Here is a 24,691-nt window from a genome sequence, read left to right as displayed (position 1 = left end):
TATTTTACCCATGAGTAAGTCTTCAAATTAAGAAAAACCACCAAAATACTTAAATTCTTCATACAGAACCAAATCTTATCTACTTGGTTTAGACACAACTGTCCATAACTACAATTGAAAATCTGTTTATAATCTTTACATCTTTGAATAAACCCCATATTGATAACAAATCTTCCAGTCATTCCATAATATCTAACTTCTATACAATTTCAATCTTATATTTTCTTTATACAACCCAAACCTATGTCCCTCTGATCAAATAAGTTTAAAGATCCACCCAGCATAAAAAAAAATGGGAAAGAAAACTTGCTTGTAGGTTGAAAACTACATGACACATCAATAAGTAGGGTATATTAAAACTGTTGCAGTTAAATTCAGATAAATCAGAAGTGTAGATATTACTGTAAATAACTATCAGATACTTATAAGCTTTCTTTTCAAATCAACAGATGTATATAACAGGTACTTTTAACACTTGATTGTTCTCAGCATGTAATATAAAAATAAAAAATAAGTATAATACATTTCTGCATACTTCTATTTTTCATCATGATTTTCAATATTTCATAATTGAGGTTATGTCAATCATTTTCACATTTTGTACTTTCTATTTTTATGAAAGACCAACAATCTCCTCTGTTTCTGGATCCAGATCAATATCATAGAAACATGGCCTTGTGGGTAATCCTGGCATAGTAGCCATCTGGAAAGTAAAAATACAAAATATGTTTAAAGTAAAATCACATCAGAAACTAGAGGCTACAATAGACAGTTAATTTATGCCTAGCTGTATATGAATGCATAAAACAATACAGATCTGAAATAACAATCAAAAAGAACCAATTTACCAACATTTTATTCAATTAAATCTATAAACTTATTGTTCTTCTAGAACTAATAAATATCAACCTCACATTAAAATGAAGAAAATATTCCAAGCATTTCTAACCAGATGCTCCGCAGGGCGTAGCTTTATACGACCGCAGAGGTTGAACCCTGAACGGTTGGGGCAAGTATGGACACAACATTCAATCTAGATTCAGCTCTACATTTGGATTGTGATTAAATAGTTGACACAGCATAGGTTTCTGACACAGAATGAATGTGTTCTAATGAACTTAAAATTTTTGTTTTCTCTTAGAGCAATTCACTATGCTGTTGAATATTAATGCTCTCAAAAAAATGTTTGAAGAAATTTTCTTTTTATTTATGAAATTTCAAATGAGAAAAATTGAACCCAATTTTTTAATCACATCCCCCTTTCCTTTATTCCAAAACTAATCTCAATTAAAATATTCTAATGGAGTTTGCAACAATAACTACTCATTTAAATACATCATAAAATATTAAGATGTAAAAAAAACTGCTTGTTATCACTGAATGGTAAAGATTATTTAAATTTATCAGTTGGTAGTAAAAAGTGAATATACATTGTATATTGTATATAACAAAGATTTAAGTTGATTCTGGACAAAGAAAGATAACTCCAATTAAAAAAAAATCTTGCAATAAGATATTTCTTGCTTACTATTCTAGACAAAGAAAGATAACTCTAATTGAAAAAAAAAATTTGCTATTTCACAATATTGTGAAATTAGATATTTCTTGCCATTGCACAATACTGTGCAATTGAAAAGACTTGCTATTGCACAATACTTAATATAATAATTTTAGATCCTGATTTGGACCAACTTGAAAACTGGGCCCATAATCAAAAATCTAAGTACATGTTTAGATTCAGAATATCAAAGAGGCCCAAGAATTTAATTTTTGTTAAAATCAAACTTAGTTACATCTTGGACCCTTTGGACCTTAATGTAGGCCAATTTGAAAACGGGACCAAAAATGAAGAATCTACATACACAGTTAGATTTGGAATATCAAAGAACCCCATTTATTCAATTTTTGATGAAATCAAATAAAGTTTAATTTTGGACCCAGATTTGGACCAACTTGAAAACTGGGCCAATAATCAAGAATCTAAGTACATTTTTAGATTCAACATATCAAAGAACCCAACCGATTCATTTTTTGTCAAAATCAAACTAAGTTTAATTTTGGACCCTTTGGACCTTAATGTAGACCAATTTGAAAACATGACCAAAAGTTAAGAATCTACATACACAGTTAGATTCGGCATATCAAAGAACCCCAATTATTCAATTTTGATGAAATCAAACAAAGTTTAATTTTGGACCCTTTGGGCCCCTTTTTCCTAAACTGTTGGGACCAACTCCCAAAATCAATACCAACCTTCCTTTTATGGTCATAAACCTTGTGTTTAAATTTCATAGATTTCTATTTACTTATACTAACGTTATGGTGCGAAAACCAAGAAAAATGCTTATTTGGGTCCCTTTTTGGCCCCTAATTCCTAAACTGTTGGGACCTAAACTCCCAAAAACAATATCAATCTTCCTTTTGTGGTCATAAACATTGTGTTTAAATTTCATTGACTTCTATTTACTTTAACTAAAGTTATTGTGCGAAAACCAAGAATAATGCTTATTTGGGCCCTTTTTTGGCCCCTAATTCCTAAACTGTTGAAACCAAAACTCCCAAAATCAATCCCAACCTTTCTTTTGTGGTCATAAACCTTGTGTCAAAATTTCATAGATTTCTATTAACTTAAACTAAAGTTATAGTGCGAAAACCAAGAAAATGCTTATTTGGGCCCTTTTTGGCCCCTAATTCCTAAAATGTTGGGACCAAAACTCCCAAAATCAATACCAACCTTCCTTTTATGGTCATAAACCTTGTGTTAAAATTTCATAGATTTCTATTCACTTTTACTAAAGTTAGAGTGCGAAAACTAAAAGTATTCGGACGACGACGACGACACAGACGACGACGCCAACGTGATAGCAATATACGACGAAAATTTTTTCAAAATTTGCGGTCGTATAAAAATCTATTAATCGATAATATGACAAGACATGAATCTATTTATCTATACGTAAAGAAACTAAAATCGCAGTGTCTATTCACTAGTCTCATTTCAAGGTATATTTTTTTATTTTGAATTGAAAAAAAATAACTGAAATTATTCAAATTAATTTGAAAACAATTATATCATCCCCTTTTAGAAGGTCAGTTTATATCGACTTTTCCCAAAGGCCAAAAACAAAATTTCAAGAGGCAAAACAACTGAAATTAACTAAATATAACTGATTAAAATCATTCCTGCATTCCAAATTAAGTTAAGTTATAATCATGCAAAATTCTTTTTATACTGGAACAATCAATTACATGACCAATAATATTCACAGTATTTTGTGGTCAAATATTAACCCTTTCCTAAATGTTTATTTTTTGCATACTTGATTCACATAGGATTCTTTTATAAAATGCTTAAAATAAGCTTTAACTATGAATGCATTGTGAAAAACAAATATCTCGTCAAATAAATTTAAGTCAGATATTCTTATGAATAACCTTTTCATATTGAGTACAAATTCTATTAAGTCTGATGCAGACATTTTGTAGTCAAAGCTTTTCAACTGAGGTACTACATGGGCATCAAAAGATGTCATTATGGAGGAAAGGGTTAAAATTGTCAAGTGTCAACAGTTAGATTGGATAAAATCATCAAATAGGCATATTGTTTAAAGATAAATTGTTGCATAAGCAATTTCAAATCTTTTTGTTTAAATAATCAGTTTGAATAAAAAAAAACTTGTTTGTCAACATATAAAGAACTTACTGTTCCCAACAAAGGGTAGATAAATCCTGCACCAATACTTGCTCTGACCTCTCTGATAGGTACAGTGAAACCTTTAGGTTCTCCTTTCTTTGTAGGATCATGTGACAGGGACAGATGAGTCTTGGCCATACAAATAGGAAAGTCATTAAATCCCTGTAATATACAATTTCAGAAGTTTAACCTCTAATATTAAAAATATAAATATTTTGAAAGATTTTTGAGAAAAGTATCTATCAAAATAATTGGCAAATGAATAGATGTGTTAGGTATAAGCAGTAAGTTACCAAGAAGATCCAATTAGGATAATAGTACATAATCATCTTTAGCAGTATAAAAGTTAAACAACAGTGTAACCTACCTGTTTCTTGTATCTATCAATCTGTTCTTGGGCTGCTGGTAATATTTCGATACCATCAGCACCATATATCTCTTTGGCTATTGTCTCTATCTTCTCTTCAATAGATTTCTAAAGTGGGATATATAAAAGTGAGTGCTTTAGATTTACATGTATGATCTAATTCAATGTTCATAATAAAAGATCTATTACACTTAAAAAGTAACCAACAGTTAAATTATGATTTATATGTAGCTATCATTTAATTTCATTATAAAGAAAAATAACAAACTCATTGACAAAAAACGAAACAACACCTGACATGTTAGCAAGGGCCCTGCTTGCACATTATTGAGTGAGGTACAGAAACAATTCTATGGACAGACCTACAAAGTGAGAACTATAGGATGCCTGCATCCTCCATCTCGGTTCTTAATAATATTTAACATATTTTTTTTCAGACTCCTTGTATTGTAATTTTCTTCACACTGAACATTCTAATTTTGTATTCATACTAATCTACTGTGGATTCATTTATATTTGTGGGTATCAATTTTCGTGGTTTGCTGAAAACTTGCATATCCGTGGATATTTGATTTTTTGGTTTTGCCAATTGTTGTATACAAAGCCTATTGAAAATATCATATTCGTGGAACATTTGAATTCAAGGTTTTTACCTGTACCCACGAAAACCATGAAAATTGGTATCCAAAGAATAATAATGAATCCACAGTGTATGACCATTACCTCAACACTATACAGGAACTTAAAGTCACTCGGTTGTTGAGTAGCTTTGCTAACAGCCTCAGCTAATTCTGCCGCTCCTAGACCTCCATGTGCAAAGTGGCTACACTTAATAGCATCAAAAGCTCCATTTTCTCTTGAAAACTTCTGAACTAAGGCTACCTCTGCAGGGGTATCTGTACTGAAATGGAAAATGAATCAGTCTTAAACAAATAGTACTATATGTTAGCCAATTGTTTCATGATATAAAATGTGTTATTCTTCTCTAAATGTACAGCTTGTAATTTAAAAAAATTTAAACAGCTCATGAATGAGCTAAAATTACGTTCTGCAATGAAATTCAATATGTCTACATTTAATTCCCAATAAAAAATATCAAGCTCAAACTAATCAATAGAGAGGAATTAAATGGGTACTGCTTTCAATAAAAAAGAGTTTTTGCAATTTTCGTATAATATTTTGAGTACTTGCAGGCTTCAATATAATCAAAGACATAAATGTACCAATTTGATATTAACTTAACTTTATTAAGACTATAAAAACAATAAAGGGAAACAAAACAAAATATTTATAATGATATCTTTTTTTTTTTTTTTTAGAAATATTTGACATTACAAGCCATTTTTTCAGATATCCATTTGAGTTTTCAAAAGCAATACAGATGATTCATTTATTTTTTTCGTGGATTAAGGAAAATGTTTGAGATGACTTTATTTCCTGTTTTTTGCCAAAGTTTGCTTGAAAATTTAATTTAGTGGTTCATCTTAAGCCTTAAAAAAATCCATGAAAATTGGTATCCAACATATAACAATGAATCCATAGTATTGAAATGAATAGATTGGTGCCTTTCTTGTTTCACTTAAAGAAATTGCCCAAAACCCCATACTGCTAAAACGTATATCTTACGCAAATGAATTCACAGCTACAACTACTGGTACACCAAACTTGTTGGCATTTTCTATTTGTTTTCTCAAATTACTACAACCTTTCTCCAGGAGATCTAAGTTCTGAAAATATGATTTGTAGAATTGAAAAAGGGATCACAGAAAAATATATATCAGTCTAACAGGTATTTTCATATGGATGCTCTCTGATAAAAAAACCAGTCTTAAAATAATTATTAATTTTCACACAAAGTTATTTTGCAAAAATGAGATGTTATTAACATTTAGAATACAGTTAACTCTCGTTGTCTTGAACTAGGTTGAGTCAAAATTTCGTATGAGTCGAAGTTTTCACATGGTCCCAAACTTTGTTCCATATAAATGTATGTAATTCGACTCCTGATGAGTCAAAATTGGATGAGTCGAAATTTAGGTTGAGTAGAACTAAATTAACGTTCCCAAGGTTAACAAAAGCATTAAAAATTCATTATTTATCTCGAACTAATCCACACATGTCAAAAACATGACCTCCGGCATTTAAATGGATTGAAGAGTTAATCTGACAATACACATGTATTTGAAAATTTCCAGTCACTGACCACTGTGTTGATTTATGACATGCTATTTCCACGAGTGTTTACCTAAGATTATCTTTTATATAATTTTTATAAATAATTAGTGATGCATTGTTAATGTTCATGAAAAAGTATTTAAAATGTTTACAAAACAATTAATTGTGATTTACACTAATGAGCTTAGGTGTGTATAAAGTAAGGATTTTGACTTCCGTTGATGATCACCTAAAAACTACTCAATCGTCGTCTTTGATCTTCTTGTATTTTCTTTTGATAAGACAAAATGAAGAGGAATCTAAATTTTTTAAAGTCTCATGTATCCAAAATAAACAATTATCCAAAATAAACAATTTTGTCAACTATATTGACCTGAATACTGGCCTGAATAACGGAACTATCGATTTGAAATTACTCTCTCGATAAAAGCCATAGGAAAACATTGTAACTGAAACAATTGAATAAGTAAAAATAATGTTATTATAATAAAGAAAGACCTTGACATACAAGAACATCCATCTGATACCAGAATATCGACCCCCTTCCTGTATTCATCCGGATTTATTTTAGCTTTACCAAGCTAAGCAAGAGTTGTGAAACGTCAAACATAGTTTGTTTGAGTCAAACTATGTGTATCTCGAAATGTTTCTCTGGTCCGGCTGACTTCGAGATAAAGAGAGTCGACTGTATCTTATTGTGAAAAGAACCCTTTGTATATAAATCATTTATCAACTGGAAAAAACACCCCTTTTTAAAAAAAACCAAGTGAAACTGTGAGCTACTGCTCACTGATGATACCCCGCCGCAAGTGGATAATATCAATAGTGTAAAAATATGCAAGTGTTCGGTAAACAGGAAGTTGTCAAGTGATGAATCTGACAACCCATCACACGGTATAGCTGACTTATATAAATCCTGAAACAAAATTTCAGAAATCCTGGTATTGTAGTTCCTGAGAAAAATGTGACGAAAATTTCCAACTTGACTATCATGTGTAAAATCATACAAGTGTTCGGTAAACAGGAAGTTGTCAAGTGATCAATCTGAAAACGCATCAAACGGTATAGCTGATTTAGATAAACCATGAAACCAAATTTCAGAAATCCTTGTATTGTAGTTCCTGAGAAAAATGCGACGAAAGTTTCATGGGACAGACTGACTGACGGACGGACAGACTGAGGGACGGACTGACAGACAGAGTTTAAAACAGTATACCCCCCTTTTTTCAAAGCGGGGGTATAAAAATTGTCAACTGCATAGTGTTCACATTGATTTAATTTATCTATAAATCTTCAAGTAAATACCTCCTCAATATACTCCTTTGGTAAAGGTACTCCTGCTGTTACAGTAGGTCCACCTCCATGCATCTTTAGTGCTCTGATAGTAGCAACTAGTACCACAGCATTGGGAATTAAATTGGAGTATCTACATTTGATATTGAAGAACTTTTCCATACCAATGTCTGCACCAAACCCACATTCAGTCACTGCAAAGAAAAGATTTATAATGAAATTAAAGAAATATACCACACCAGATTCCCTTACTCAAAATTTTCATTCTGCTGATGCTGTACAACACTCCTTTACATGTTGTCCTAAACATAAATATCTGCTGAAAATATTATTGACACAAGCTAGGCTATTGATTTCTTCCAAATCTAATACAATGTAAGAATGATGCATGCTTGACGATATAAAGATAATCAAAAGGTCAAAGATCCAGATTATTGCACTGACTTATTTCATAAATTCTCACTTCCTTTGAGTTTATAATTGTTTGGGGAAAATTTTGGAAAAAAAAGATAACTACTTTATGCAAAATGAAAGACATATGTTGTGTTGTTTGCAAAAAAGGTAAGAATTGTAAATATAAATGTGATCAAGTTATAGGAAAATATCATTGTGATTATTGCAAATGTGTGGAAGCAAATAATTCACACTGCCTCCTTTTGAAATAAACATTAAGAACAAAGCTACACCCACCAACAAAACCCTCTTCTCCAACTAACTTTAATCCAATTTTATCTGCTATGATAGATGAATTTCCATGTGCAATGTTTGCAAATGGGCCTGCATGAACAAATACCGGTGTTCCCTGGAAAAGAAATAGTCAACTTATTATAAGTATATAACAATAACATGTATACAAACAAAATTAGAATAAAAGAATGATTTTGAGGACATGAATGCTCTTGCTAAGGCTTTGTAATTTTCCCAGTTATAAAGGGGCATTACTATAGAATGGTTAGTGTCTCACTGCCCAATTAAACTCTGCTAGTTCTAGTTCTTAGCATTGTGTATGAATTTCATAAAACATGCATAAGGCAAACAAGTTCGAGTGTGGAAAAGAAAATGGAACAAACAGTCAAGAGTAACACTGTTGGCATACAAATAAAAAATATCAGTAAAACTTCAGCAGCATATGAAACATGATGGCTGACTAATTAGTTTTATTTTACTTCCTTCATTAATTTTCAAAAGTCACTAAACAGTAGCAATAAGTGATCTTTGATGTTTTAGCCATTTAGCTCTACAAGAGTTTTAAGAAACAAACTTCCAATTAAAAAAAGTCTGACACAAAAATCTTGCTCTAAAAGAAATTAGTATTACCTCAAGTGTCTGCATAAGATTAGGTCTGACAGCATCCTTCATTAGCACAGTCAAAGCACCACTAACACCCTTTAAACAAAAACAAAGATATCAATAACAACTAGATAATCAAAGCAATTTTGGAGCTGTTAGGTAGCCATTCTGAGGCCAAAATAAAAATAAAATAATGGTCTATAGTTTTCAAATCTTTTCATATTCCTAAAAGTTTTTTTTGTCCATTTAAGTTGTTAAGTAGGTCTCCCAATTTAGAGTTAAAAATCCCTCCTCCCCACAAATAGAGATTAAGGACTCAAATAGATGGGTTGTTTTATAAATAATGGAAAACGATCTTTACTGAAAATGAGAAAAAATATTTAATCAACTCAATAATGAAAGGTTTGCAAAACTTAGTAAATTGACTTGAAAACTTATATATCTAGTATTTATTATTGCAACTACCTTATTAAATATTTCATCAAAATCATATTTTAATCTTTTTTTACTTAATTCAATGGAAGCAAAATGCTGAAATTTATGAAAATAACTTTAAATAGGATTCCTATAATTATCTGTAAAGCAAATACAAACCAGGTCATCAGCTGTGACAGGGACACCACTGGTACTACTGGCTACTACCATTCTACCAAGCCTCTCTCTCATGTCTCGTAATCCAGTGGTCAGAGCCAATATAGCCATTATCTCACTTGCTACTGCTATATCAAACTGACACTAAAATGTAATCAAAAGAGAGTGATTTCATAACTGTATAACACACTTTAAGGGTAACTATATACAGGTATAAGCCAACAAAATTATAAATAGATTTTCATACAGATTTTGGAATAAGGTGCTTTAAAAGAACATTAGAAAGATTGAAAGCAAATTTGAGTTCAAGGGATGGATGGACAGACATTGGTTAAAATAATGCAACCTGTTTTCAAGGGGACATATAAAAACTATTGGAAAACTATAGCAGGAGGATCTATAGATATGCAAAAGGGTTCTTTACACCCCAAAAACATTACAATACTATATATCTGAGCAATGCAAATTTCATTACATGTATTTTCCTACCTCTCTTGTATGGCCTTTTTCAAGTGGACCTTGACCAACTGTGATTTTTCTTAGGAAACGATCATTAGTATCTAGCACTACAAAACAGAGGATAATTATTATATTTAATAGCAAGAGCAATGGCAAATCTGTGTCTTGTTAAGATATTTTTGTGCCAACAACAAATGACTATATATGTTTATTATATTTAATTGACAATAGTTTTAATCTTTCTAATCAAAGACATTGTGAGTACTGAAAGTGATCATTAATTTTACAGTGGGAACTAAAAAATAAACATTGCATTGTTCTAAGCATTGGAAGGCACTGGTAATGATATGAATTAATGGACAATGGAAGGTGACTTTAATTTCACATATTACTTTAACAATGATATCATTGATTTCTTTAAGAACAGATAATAGATTCATACACCACACATTTATGTAATTCTCTTGGTAAGTATGGTTAAAGATTAACATATCATTTTGTAACTTGAGTATCAAGTATATATTACATTGATGAATTCATAGATGAGATGCTTAAAATGCTCAATGCACTCTAAATTGTCTACTGTGAATTCATTTATATTCGTTGGATACCAATTTTCGTGGATTTCGTTGGTACAGGGGATCCACGAATTCAAATGTTCAACGAATAACAAATTTTCTAAAGGAATGAGTGTAGACTTTGTTAAAACAACGAAATCAAATATCCACAAATATGCAAGTTTTCCTCAAACCACGAAAATTGGTACCCACGAAAATAAATGAATCCACAGTATCTAATAAGTGGTGATACAGTTCTAAGAATTGATACTACTAAGTCACCATCATAAGGGCTTTGATTGCAGGAACACAAAAAAACAGATCTTACAAACTTTCCTTACATTCTCTTACTAATCTTGATAGGCTCTTATGAGACTGTCATCTTGTATCAAACCAACCACCACTCACATGATAAAGAATCAACATTTCACTGTATAGTCATATGTAAATTAAAGATACTATCAGTGAAGATATTTGAAGGCTAAAGCAACTTGTATCTCTTACTATGTGAGCTAATCTGTAAAGCCATATATAGTGTTGTAGAACTACAAATAGATACCTCTTTGCCAGGTAATGGTTTTTGGGTCAATGTCCAATCTAACAAAGGATTTTACTTCTTCTGGTGTAAAACTGTTGGCATCTGTTTTTCCTATTCCTATTTTCTGTAATATAAATATTTATTAAGAGATACAAGTACACTTATAAAAAGCTTCATGAAATCATGTAAAAACTTCTAAAATAATGAAAACATTATCAGTAGCTATTTCTAAGAGCAAATAAAGTAGCATGACCAGACTTTTGAGGGAATAAGTATACTTTTTTAGCAAAGGCAGATAAGTAATTGATGGTGATTCAGACCATGATATCAACTGTTCAAACCTACAAAGATTTTCCTTATTTTTTTTGGTACATAAATTAGACCAATGGTTTTCATGTTTGAATTGTTTTAAATTTATGATTTTGGGGCCTTTAATAGCTGACTATGGTAAGGGATATGCTCATTGTTGAAGGCTGTACAGTGACCTATAGCTGTTAATTTCTGTGTCCTTTGGTCTTTTGTGGAGAGTTGTCTCATTAGCAATCATAATACATCTTCTTTTTTTTATTTTTAGAGGTTAGACCTATAGTTCCTCGACTTTAAAATTTCAGGACTTTGGTATTTGGATTAAAATCAATAGGGTCATCTTCACTTTATGGACAAATAATCAAACCAAAACAAAAGTTTTGTATAGTTACCTGCAGTCTAGCAAGTTGTATTTTGGAGAATGTTCTAGTTCCTTTGACATCTGGTACTAATCTCTTAAACAAAGCTTCATCAGTTTGTGTACTTTCGTGAAACATACGAGCCTCAATCTGAGCAGCAAGCAAATTATTGGCTGCTGTGATAGCATGGATATCACCAGTCAAATGGAGGTTGAATTCCTCCATAGGGATGACCTGTGAATAACCTCCTCCTGCAGCTCCACCTATAAAATAAAGAATTTATTAATAACATGGATATCACCAGTCAGATTGAGGGCGTATTCCTCCATAGAGACGACCTTAGAATAACCTACTCCTGCAGCTCCACCTATAAAATAAAGAATTTATTAATAGCATGGATATCACCAGTCAGATGGAGGTTGTATTCCTCCATAGGGATGACCTGTGAATAACCTCCTGCAGCTCCACCTATAAAATAAAGAATTTATTAATAGATATAGGAAGATGTGGTGTGAGTGCCAATGAGACAACTCTCCATCCAAATAACAATTTAAAAATTAAACCATTATAGGTTAAAGTACGGCCTTCAACACGGAGCCTTGGCTCACACCGAACAACAAGCTATAAAGGGCCCCAAAATTACTAGTGTAAAACCATTCAAACGGGAAAACCAACGGTCTAATCTATATAAACAAAACGAGAAACGAGAAACACGTATATATTACATAAACAAACGACAACTACTGTAATAGCATGGATATCACCAGTCAGATTGAGGGCGTATTCCTCCATAGAGACGACCTTAGAATAACCTACTCCCGCAGCTCCACCTATAAAATAAAGAATTTATTAATAGCATGGATATCACCAGTCAGATTGAGGGCGTATTCCTCCATAGAGACTACCTTAGAATAACCTACTCCTGCAGCTCCACCCATGAAATAAAGCATTTATTAAAAGCATTGGTATCATCCTTAGATGGAGTTATGTGTTTTAATTTTGCAGGCTGAATGATGTTTAAATATAACAATCCTACAAAGAAGGTAGATAATTAAAATAATAAGTACAAAGTATGCCATCAATTAGTTACATACTTTTTTAACTGAATATTTAAAGTTTACCATGCTCAAAACTGTAATACTTGTAGTTGACATTTCTTGATAGATTTTTAACATTCAAATACTATCTAAATGAATTGTTTGCTACAATGGTTTATTAGTATTAACCCTTTCAACGTTATACACGACATATGCCGCGATGACGTACGCCGTTCGCCACTGCTATTCGCGGCATATGCCGCGATGAAAAAGGATTTTTCATTAGGACTCTTAAACCATTCGGTTGTCATTCGGGTTCTCTCTAATTTTTCATCGTTTGAATCTAGGATATGCAAGGTCTCATTTGCGCTTGAAATCCCGACAATTTTTATAGTAAAATCATGCAGTAGAAGGAAAATAGAAGGAAAATAAAAACAAATATTTTGACAAATGCAAATGGCAGAAATCGGAAACGAAGTTGTAAATATGGAAAAATTTCAGCATTTCCTTGGCGATCTAACAACGAGGATTAGTTAAAAGGTTTCTTGTTATCTCAACGTGTTTATTACATTAAATTCGTGTGGGAAATATGATTTGATCGATCATTACGAGACGTAGAAAAAGGGGGGAAAACGGAGGTTGACTGACATTTTTTAGCACGGAGCTATTTATTTGTGCCACGATTAAATAAAACGTTATGTATGGTACAATACGCTACTGAATCGGGCAATTGGTGTCTTCTATACAATATGGCAGATAAAACAACAAAATAAATGAAGACTAAAAGTAGTTTTTATTCAAAATTCAACACAAATGTAATAAATTACACCTTTTACCTGTTAATTACCTGAAAACGCAGGTAACCTGATAAAAATTTCAGTAAAATAATTGCCTATTATTACAGTTCATGCTCTCCTGAGCATTTTTCATGCAATAACTTTCTCTGTATCTCATATAATAAAAAAGATACAGCAGTCTGAAAAGGAAAATACTGTTCTAATGAATAAACTAAAAAAAAATGCAGCAGCAGCAGCCATTTTTCTATTTTTTTGTGTAGCGTTGAAAGGGTTAAACTTGAACATCAAGATTTTCTGGTTTACTGGTAACTTCTAGATGTAAGCCAGTAAAATGCACTGTTAATCTGTTTGTCTGCAAATTTGCTTTGAATATTGCCACAAATATCAGTCCTTCAATTATAAACCTCTAAAATAAGTACCTTTGATTCCAAAGGTAGGTCCTTGAGATGGCTGACGAACACAGGCAAATACATTTTTCTTTGATTGTGAACCTAAAGCTTGAGCTAATCCAATGGTTGTAGTACTTTTACCCTCTCCTAGTGGTGTTGGTGTAATCCTGAAAAGAACCTATAGTTTGTATTTTGATAACTATATCTATTCACTGTTCAGCACAAGCTTGATACAGATTTTAAAATATGTCTAACATATATATGTAATTACAGATAACAAAATTGACATCTTTGCTGCCATTCTACTCACTATTTGAAAAGGTGAAACATTTTTGATTAAAGGATACCTCTTACAATAAGAACTGTAGGATGAAAAACGTGTGCACTCTTTTTGACGATAAACAATATGCGGTATGGGCTTTGTTCATTGTTGAAGACTGTACGGTGACCTATAGTTGTTAATGTTTGTGTCATTTTGGTCTTTTGTGGATAGTTGTCTCATTGGCAATCATACCACATCTTCTTTTTTATATACACCATGACAGTAAAAGCAATTGCTTTTAAAATTGATCATAAAGTCATAAAAGCTAAAATATATTTATTTGAATTACTCAGTGAATAACTCGACATAATTGTGTCCAATTTAATCACATGCCATTTCAATAAATCTATTTCATAATCTAGACGGAGTTCTTCGGGACAGCTATAGTCCTAAGTAAAAGACGTATGACATAAGCAAAAAATTTAATTATTCGCAATCGAACAGATCAAACAATGGCATACCAGCTATCTTTAATTATCATTTAAATTTATCATCTGTACTTACAGAATTAATAGAAAGTAATATTTACAGCAAGTAAATCCATTATAATTATCAATATAACCTTATGTTTAACTTATATGGGAAAAATAAAATATGTTACCCTGTGACTACAACATATTTGCCATTCTTATTATTCTGTAATCTGTCTAGAACTTTCAATGAAACTTTGGCTTTCTTTTTACCATAGTAATCTACTTCATCTTTCAGCAAGCTTATCTCATCTGCCAATATTTCTATGTTTTTAGGTGTCTGGGACTGGGCTATGACTAAGTCACTACAATAATAAACAAGTATCAAAATGTGTAACATGTAAAATCTGTTGCAATTCTCACAAATTTTTACTGAAAAGCCTACTAGATTCATTTCCGGATTGATATACTGTTTCCAGATTTAAAGTAGCTTTCTAAATCCTTCAAATCAAAACCAATAGAACTATGAACTGGCAGTATGATTTTTGATGTTTGTTTCAATCAGATTTGCATTTATTTTTATATCTGCATGGAGCCAACTAATAGATAAGCTGTTACGATAAGCAGAAATCACATTTCCACATTCATAGTGGCCCATTGTCATTATTTGAGATTTTAAATTAAGAAAAGTTTGAAATTAAATACCGTATTCTTACCTCGGTACTGGAGTAACAAGCTTCAATGGGTTGAGTTCAAGGTTCCATTTTCCTGCCTACAATGAAGGTTTAACAAATGATTGTTAGATGGAGATAAGCTCGCTTCTTCAATAAATTATTTACTGTGTAGTATTTTCAATAGAATTGGTATTTTGAATTTTTTCTTGTAAAAGTAAAGACAGGTGCTAACATTTCATCACTCTTGATCCAAATAAAGCACTTATGCCAAGTAGACAAATAATGCTGATACAAGTTGTTCCAACAATATCATAAACTGTTATCACAGAGATATGTCTCCCTTTTTTGTAATTTCGTTAATGCAAATGGTGAAAATAAAATAGCAATACTTTAACATGCAAGATTTGCAAATATTCAGTCAATGAACCATGCATGAAGGTACAAGGCTATACAATATCCATGGAAATGAGATGGGCCAGTGCTAATACAACTGCATACCAAATACCTTTGACTTATCATAAGTAGTTCCCTTTAAACAAACCTAAACACAAACTCATACATATGAACAAAGCAAAAGAAACCATAACTGAGGGGGCAAGGTCAAATTATCTCCATGGTAATAAGATGTGCCAATGCTATTACAACTGCATACCAAGAATCGTTGACCTATAACTAGTGGTTCCCCATAAACAACCTAATCACAAACTTATACATGAAAACTAAGCAAAAGTTTCAAAGCCAGTAGAATATGACTGAGGGGGAAGGGCTAAATAATCTCCATGAAAATAAAGATATGCCAATGCTTATACAACTGCATACCAATTATCATTAACTTAACACTAGTGGTTCCCCATAAACTTACCTAATCACAAACTAATACATGAAAACTAAGCAAACATTTCAAAGTCAATAGACTATGACTGATGGGCCTGGCCAATTCATCTCCATGGAAATGATGTCTGCCACTGCTAATAAATCTACATAACAATTATCATTAACTTACCATTAGTGGTTCCCCATAAACTAGACCTAATCACAAACTAATACATGAAAACTAAGCAAGGTTTCAAAGTCAATAGACCATAACTGAGGGGGCGAGGTCAAATAATCTCAATGGTAATGAGATGTGCCAATACTTATACAACTGCATACCAAATATCTTTGACCAGTAGTTCACCATAAATTAGAGATAATCACAAACTTAAACATTGTTGAAGCCGCCGTCGTTGCCAGCGCCATCACCGCCCATGCTGGAAACAGCATACATTTGTCTCGCTTTTTTTACTTCGTCCAGCGAGGCAAAAAATGGTTTATTCTTTTCTTTTAATAGCTGCCTTCAATAAATACATTTATCATATTTACCACAGATTTTGCAGCTGTTTTCCTGGCCTGTTCTACAGTATTCTGTAACAGCATGGCTACAGTCATAGGACCTACACCACCAGGAACTGGGGTGATCCATGATGCTACTTGTTTCACTTCATCAAAATCTACATCACCAACCAGTCTCTTTCCAGACTTCTTTGTTGCATCTAAATAAATACACTGCTGTGGTTACCATCTTTATATTAACATGTTTAGAAAAATAATAATGTAAGATGACCTTCAATGTTCAAGTCCTTAAAAGTTTTTGATTACCATAAGATATCAGGCTAAAGATTAAGTTTTTATGTTTTAAAGAGCTTAAATGTGATATTTTTGTTGAATTGGAGCAGCATCACACATAATGCATTTTTAATCAAAGCAAAAATTACCAGCCAGATTACTACTTTATGGACATTATTAACATTAACATAAAACAACCAAATTTGACAACTTGAATTAATTTGTATAATAAGTGTAAGTCTATTATTATAAACATTGTTGAGATATGATATTGTGTACCTGGAATAGAGTTGATACCACAATCTACAACTACAGCCCCTTTTTTTATCCAATCACCTTTCACCATTTGTGGTCTGCCTATTCCTACTACTACAATATCTGCTGTCTTAACCTACAATACGTATTAAATATTTCATTAAACATGTTTTGTATAATTCACAATACAAAAGCTTCAATGACTATTTTTAAGTAACTGCAAGAAGATGCACCCCCAAAAACATTTGTTCAGAAGTATTATATGATGTTGTTTCTATTTTTAATCCTTAATGCAAACTTGAAAAATTCTAATTGGGTGTATGTTTACTTATCAATATGTCTTACCCAAAAAACTTATTTTACAATTACTTAAGATGAGTGCATTATTTTTCACTTCCACGCCAGATATACCAGTATGTTTTTATAACTGATTTGCAGATGTTATGGGAGACAACCTATATCATTCTAAAGAGTGTATAATTATCAAGAAAATTCAGCCACTTTCCATACACAAAATAACCCTTCTTAAATTTAAGATTACGTCATACTATGATTGAGAATTATATCACTTACAATATCTGGTAAATTTTGTGTTTTAGAATGGCATACAGTCACAGTAGCATGATTCCATTTCAACAAATCAGCCATAGGAGATCCTACAATTTTACTTCTACCAACTACAACAGCTGTGGAACCAGCAATTGTCACTCCTACAATTGTTATGATAGACTCTGATAAATTTTATTTATTAGATTACATTTCATTTATTAGATCAAGTATGGACTAAACAAAAATATATTTACAAACAACAACACATTCCTAAAAAACATGTTTTACATGTTCATTTGATTTGTCTTCATTTAATGACAGGAAGTTTATACAGAATGAATTTATCAAAACCATGAAAATAATACATTGACAGTTATCATATGTGATTATATAATATTCAAAACTATCTTAAATTGCTCAGTTTGTGTATCAAAGACAAATATTTATCACAAATTTTCATCAAGATGACCAGCATAGCATTAAGACAATATACGTATAGTGTCTTGAAATATGAAACTTATTTGTATGAGGCTTAGAAACTGGAAAATGCGAGGTTCTACCCAGCATTTTCCTGTTTCGTGCCGAATACAAATAAATTTCATATTTCAAGACACTATACATATATTGTCTTTATACTGAAATCGAAAACAAAAATGTAACAAAAATTGTTAAAAAAAGTGTTTGGAATTTCCCTCTTGGGGTTCCATTTTGGGGTATTTCCCTATGAGCATAGTCCAGGCGATAAGACATTGACATATTAAGGAATTAGAAAGGGAAAATGAACTTAATTAATTACTTGTGATAATCAAGGTAAATAAATAACCAATTTGAAGACATAAAAGTTTAAATTCATAAAAGTTTGACCATTGTTACTTTGCGTTGTCATGGTTGTGACGTGACGTTGTTGATGAAATACAATAAGGAGATGGGGCTTATAGGTTAGTTGGGGTCATTGATGTATAAAGCTAACGTTTATACGTATAGCTTTATCTGTATAGTAATATAGCTATACAGATAAAGCTATACGTATAATGATTCTTAAATTGTTCATATTATGAAAATATTTTAAAATCTGCCATTAGTATATAATCGTTTGTTTTTGTCTCTCTTCACTCAATATGCAGTTTTAGTATTGAAGTAAAATTGAAGTATTGGGATTTTCATCTCTTGGACAATAAAATTCAAATAACTCTTGGGAGTTTTCAAATCTCTCAAACGAACAGGAGTTTAAACATGAATAGGTCTAATTTGAGTCCCCTAAATAATTTGTCTATGTATGAGAAGATTGTTAATGTTACCTGATCTTCTGATGAGTTCCAGACATCCTTTAGGTGTACATGGTAAAATACAGCTATCTAAATCTCCTCTAGACAATTTACCAGCATTGATCTGATGTAATCTGGCAAATAAGATAAAACATTTCTTCAAAATTTACTTTTGGTGCTATTTTGTGTATTTTTTCCTTCGATCTGCTTTTGTGATAATTTATCTTATCCCCGGCTTAGTATATATCTAGGATTTTGATTGGTTAATGCACGTCGTTACAAAACCCATAGCCCCTGGGTGTTGCTAACCCATATCCCCTGACGTTGCTAACCATTATCCCGGGGAACTTCACGCAAGTTTTCCTTAGTTTCATGATGGCTCCTTGTGAAATATTGAATTTTGTAGATTATCCATGATGTTTGTAATTAAAAATATTTAATTCATTAACGAATTTGTCCTATTATGCCGATCATTTACACTCATTTCATTAAATGCATCACTTGACTGCCACATTTTCAAGGAATGGGACTACTGACCTAGCTATGCAAATTACCCACGTTGACGTCACACCATCTATTATGCGTAACGCTCACAACATTGAGCGCCAAATTTGACTCAATCCAGTTTCTCTGTCTCCGTATTAAAAACGTCTTATATTTGACTACCTGTAGGGTTCTACCAAAGGTAGTACCCTACACCCCGTAAAAAATATGTAAAATTTCCAAATTTCAATAAAACTTTTTAGATAATGAAAAAAACGTTGTTTTTGCATTACACTTTGTAGCTGAATTTCCATAAAACTCGCCCGATTCGGACTAAGACCGGGATAAATTCGTTATCCATGTTCATATCCGTAGATATGGATATTTTAACACCCTTCAGTACCCTGTACACCCTTCGGCTACGCCTCATGATGTACTGGGGTACTTCAGGGTGTTAAAATATCAATATCTACGGATATGAACGTAGATAACTTATAATATCCCCCTTATTCATTTGGAATAAAAAAAATCGCTAGACACTAAGGGCACACATGCTGTTGTCAATGTTAACATGAATGACCTCATAGGAAAAATAGCGATAAATAGATCTATCATCAAGGGTCTTTCAAACTTGAGGATATTTTTTGGCCATATCTCTCAGGACTGTCACAATTCCACAAGTTTGAAGATAGGGAAAACCATAAATAATCTATAATAACCTATTAACTTTCTTCATATAGTTTTATATGCTTGCAAGTGCTTTTTCAATACATTTCCCAGAGCGTGTACAGATGATTCATTGAATTTATTTATTAAAATTGCTTGAAAAAAAATCCTTTCTTGGCTGTGAAATGATTTCAAGCAATTCAACGGTTTAGTTCTTGATATAGAAATCCTGAACTTACTTCAATCTTACTTCAATCATACCTCTATTTTAAATTGGATTGTTTTAATACATGCCTTGCATAATACATACTGTTTTATTCATTAATATTCAAAATGATTTAATATTTTGAATGGTTTTTTTTGTCAGATGTATTCACTTATCATCGTAAGCATGCATATAAGATAGGCGATCATATAATTTCTTCCATTCTTACCCATCAACATCTTTCTCTGGTCTGACAGCATTAGTTACACGATGGGAGTCTATTTCATTTTCACTATCTAAAGGAAGCTGAAAAATAATCACACATTTCCATTTAAAAAACACTCAAGAGATTTAATCAAATCAAATAGGCAAACTCAAATGTATAACAGAAGACCTTAATATTTATTTAAACAAAAAAAAAAGGTTAAAATGAAAAACTGTTCATGAAGCAAAATATTTGTCAATATTGTTTCAATGTCAGGACATCTTAGGTAACTAAATAACTATAGACAACTTTGGAGTTCAATGCATTTCCATCAAAAACTTTGCATGTTGAGCAAGTGGTTGGAAAACTGTGATGCTTTACTGCAAGAAGTATTTAGCAAACTGAATTCCCTTAATTGACAATCAGCACTACTGTCATTAGGGAATTGTTATTAAATACCTACAGAAAAAACATTATGTCTAGTTTACCCTGCACAATTATCATGTAGACGCTTAATGAACATTAATTGTGCGGGGATACAGGCGATCCCCACTTTCTGATAAATAACGTCATGAAGACGTGCATAATGGATTTTTTTCCTGTGAAGGACGAATTCAAAAGTGGTCTTTTGACCAATTATTAACCAGTAAGGGTTGAACTTGGCAAACAAAACATATTTACTACTTCATTGTGAGCATGGAATATTGTGAATTACCTGAACAATCATTCCATGAACAGCAGGATCAGAATTCAAACCTTCAACAGCATCCAAAACCTACAAAAATCATAGCAAAATAAAAATGACTTTTGTATCTGCAGTCTAAAAACATACAGGGAATGCTCTTCTAAATCTCAACAATGGGTGGTGTCAAATTTGTTTGGTATTTTGAAAATGTAAGTGAAATTATAAAATTGACTTTATAGGTAATTACCATATTTCCATAGAACTCCCTGGGTGCAATGTGTTGAAATGGAACAAGACTTTTAGTTGGATGTACATTAAATCCATTATTTATTTCTTACCTATTTGAAATATCTAATTAAATTAGTAATAATCAGGAATAATTCTTTCTTTTTCACAACTCCTCATGTTAGCTTGATAATATTACATTTGGAACAATAGGATTTAGACAATATGATATCATTTTCTGAATCAATACAGAAAAGAGAAAATCATGTGTTTTAAAATGAGCTGCTATGTTAAATAATAGTATTATAATGTTGGCTTTATAATTCAAATAAATCTTCCATACAGTATTCTTAATTGTACCTCAGACTGTGTTGATGTTCTTGGTAATTTGACATGTCTAGCAGCAACTCCTATAGCTCCAGAATTCTTGACTTTTTGACCAATATACACATTAGAATCATCTCTATCACCCACCTACAAACATAATATTCAAATTTACGTTTCTGTTTTAGGCTAAGTTTTACATAACAAACAATGATTTAAAACATTTCCAGAGCAGTCTGCACATAAAACTTTTTCAACTACTAGTCCGAAGACCAATATCCTGACATTTTTCTTATTGGGCCAAACAAAGTTTAGCAAAATCTTACTAGTCCAATTGAAATTTCAATAGTCTGTGGCATCGGACTAGTGGCTAACCCTGCAGACTGTCAGAGACATGTTCATCATTTTTAAAAAGCAAAAATTGTTTGTTTACTTTACATGAGCTTAACAACATATGCCACATATAGAGCAGGGTTTAATAAACCTTACAGACGTCAGAGCACCTGAGATATCCGCCTCCCCTCCCTTGTTTTTTTGTGTCTTAAGTTTTCATGTTGTGATTTTATATACTGTTGTTTATTCCTATTTGCCATGGCATTTTTTTAATCAAAAATAGCTTTCAGATTTAAAATTTTTGTTTCATTGGAATCCAGATTTTCAGGAAAGAAAAATGTTACATCAAAATGCATTTTCCAGGTTTGTCTGATCTATGGTAGAGTTGTTGTCTCTTTGACACATTCCCCATTTCCATTCTCAATTTAATTCTATTTATAGAAATGTAAGAACAGTATCTTAAACAACATTTTTTTTTACCTGATTATTCAGTATAACAATCAATGTATGTTTGAATACACAGTAACAGGTAACTGACAATCAACATAAATCTAAGAATGTCAGTTTTTAGGAAGACTTAAATTGAGCATTTGGAAGTAAGATTAGATTATCTTACTTCCAGATGCTCAATTTAAGTCTTCCTAAAAACTGATATTTTACCTGAACAATGGCTAATCCAGGACAAAAGCCAGGATAAGTAGTTTTTAATTGCTCTATCTCAGTCTTTAATCCCTGTCTTATTTCTCTGAAATGTAAACATGGTAAAATGAAAAAGAAAGATGGTAAACAAATGGCAAAAGGTATTGATTTTAATGAATAATTACATTGTAAATGATATTCCATGACATAATGTATTTTTTAATCAATTACCATGATTTATAACACCTGTTATAAGAATTCATACCAGGATATTTTCATAGCAATTCCTCTTTTAATTATTACAATTATTAAACTTCTCTATTTTGTTACAGTACATCTACATTATAACCAAAGAAAATAGCTCCCACTTCAAATACTCCAAGATGTCATTATAGTACCACAAGTTCACACCATTTTTTTATTGTCATATTTTGAAGGTAATAACTATTTTTTTTCATACAGCAGTCTAGATAATAACTGGTATTAACTACTGATGTGCTTCAGTGATTTGAAATCAAATATTTTTAAATATAATAAAGTCTGTAAATATAAAATTATTTACAAAAAAAATATAGATAGTCACTATTATAGTGATCAATACTTATAATGTCAATAGTGAAATATAGTGCAAAAAGTGAATTCAAAGATGCAGCAATGTAAAACACATAAAAGAAACTTCAAAGAGGATCTTGACTTGCTTATTTCACAAAAATATGTCAATTCTTAAACTATTTTTATCTTTTCCAACTCAAAATCATATATTGAAAAATTATTGAAGAAAGAAATTAGTGTTTCAAATACATGTATATAGGATATACATCTTTTGTGTGTTAATGTGGCATCAACGCTAACTTCTAAGTTGAGGAATTACATAATTTATTTTAAAAAATAACAATAACGATAAATATTTGAGACCACGACGTCATTTCAATCTAAGGACAGAAAATTAGTCCAAATGGCGCGGCCGTGACCTGTCAAAATTATCTCTTGAAAAACACCTGTAGAAAATGATCGTGCAAACTAACTACGACGTGACAACCCTAAATATTGATTCACAACAACTTAATTTTATAGTTTAAATGCTTTCTTACTCTGAGACATCTTTTCCACTTAATATTTGTGCCATTTTGCAAATATATATTTTCCTATTTTTGCACGTGGGTCATGGGTCAACAAATCAAAAGTATGATAAATTTAAAGACCGATGCGAGGGACGAAGTTTTATTTCCGGGTACGGTTAATTCAACAAAACTTGAACCTCTGAAACTAGAAATAATGAATAAAGAATTAGAATAGAGGGCTGTGGCGTAGCTAGTCTATTTTTAAGTGTACGCCCCAACCTCAGCGATGGGTATGAGAGCCCCAATCGGAACCAGGTTATAACACCTTCTATAGTAGTGGCGGTTCAAGGGGAGGCCCATTTCTGTCATTAAAAACTAATCAATAGCAACTTGAACATACCTTATAGACTTCTCCTTTTCTTTTCTTTTTATGTTTAAATGTATTTAATCCTTGCTGTTGATTTTAAATCTAATGGTCATTGGTGTTGGAGAAATTATCCAAAACCGTTACTTTAAAATGTGTTTAAAAGGAACCGTGGTTTTATAATTTATTGAGATTTTTTTTTTACCAGAATTCAAGTGATACGTTTACGTCAAAACGCCCCGGGAGGAACCTAATTGGGGGGGGGGGGGGGGGGGGGGGGGGGGGGGGTTCTCATCACGATTCACGAGTTGATTTTTTTGTCCATCGAGATTCATAGAAAATAAATTTCCATGATCACGGATCACGAAAATATAAAAAAAATCTGTAGAAAACCGGATCACGATAGCGAAAATGCGCCGATCACGAAGAACGAAAATAACCCACCAGACCCCTCATAATGATAACCATAAAATAATCAACATAAAAAAAACACCCCTAAAATAAGCCGATAGGGATAAAAGATAGCTATTTGGCACACATGTGCTTGGGGACAGGACACAGGCAATTTT

The 24,691-nt window shown here is 31.8% G+C and overlaps 1 protein-coding gene across 1 annotated transcript; it reads right to left on the bottom strand.

Moving 5' to 3' along the window:
- LOC134712104 (C-1-tetrahydrofolate synthase, cytoplasmic-like) lies at positions 1–23,887 on the bottom strand. The gene is made up of 24 exons (XM_063573258.1): positions 23,789–23,887; positions 22,719–22,803; positions 21,762–21,875; positions 21,207–21,266; positions 20,516–20,592; positions 18,966–19,066; positions 17,692–17,828; positions 17,143–17,254; positions 16,621–16,790; positions 15,301–15,356; positions 14,776–14,949; positions 13,883–14,019; positions 11,663–11,892; positions 10,986–11,088; positions 9,900–9,976; positions 9,414–9,554; positions 8,847–8,915; positions 8,220–8,331; positions 7,542–7,723; positions 5,688–5,788; positions 4,785–4,962; positions 4,062–4,169; positions 3,704–3,856; positions 1–703 (listed from the first exon to the last, which is right to left on the bottom strand). The coding sequence occupies exons 1-24, from the start codon at positions 23,821–23,823 to the stop codon at positions 614–616; spliced, it is 2,802 nt and encodes a 933-aa protein (XP_063429328.1). The 5' UTR covers positions 23,824–23,887; the 3' UTR covers positions 1–613.
- Positions 23,888–24,691: the final 804 nt, after the last annotated feature.

The sequence above is a fragment of the Mytilus trossulus genome, chromosome 3 (genome assembly GCF_036588685.1).
Source record: "Mytilus trossulus isolate FHL-02 chromosome 3, PNRI_Mtr1.1.1.hap1, whole genome shotgun sequence".
Lineage (NCBI taxonomy): Eukaryota > Metazoa > Mollusca > Bivalvia > Mytilida > Mytilidae > Mytilus > Mytilus trossulus.
Note: the sequence above shows the minus strand (reverse complement) of the source record. Positions and strands in the feature narration are given on the sequence as shown.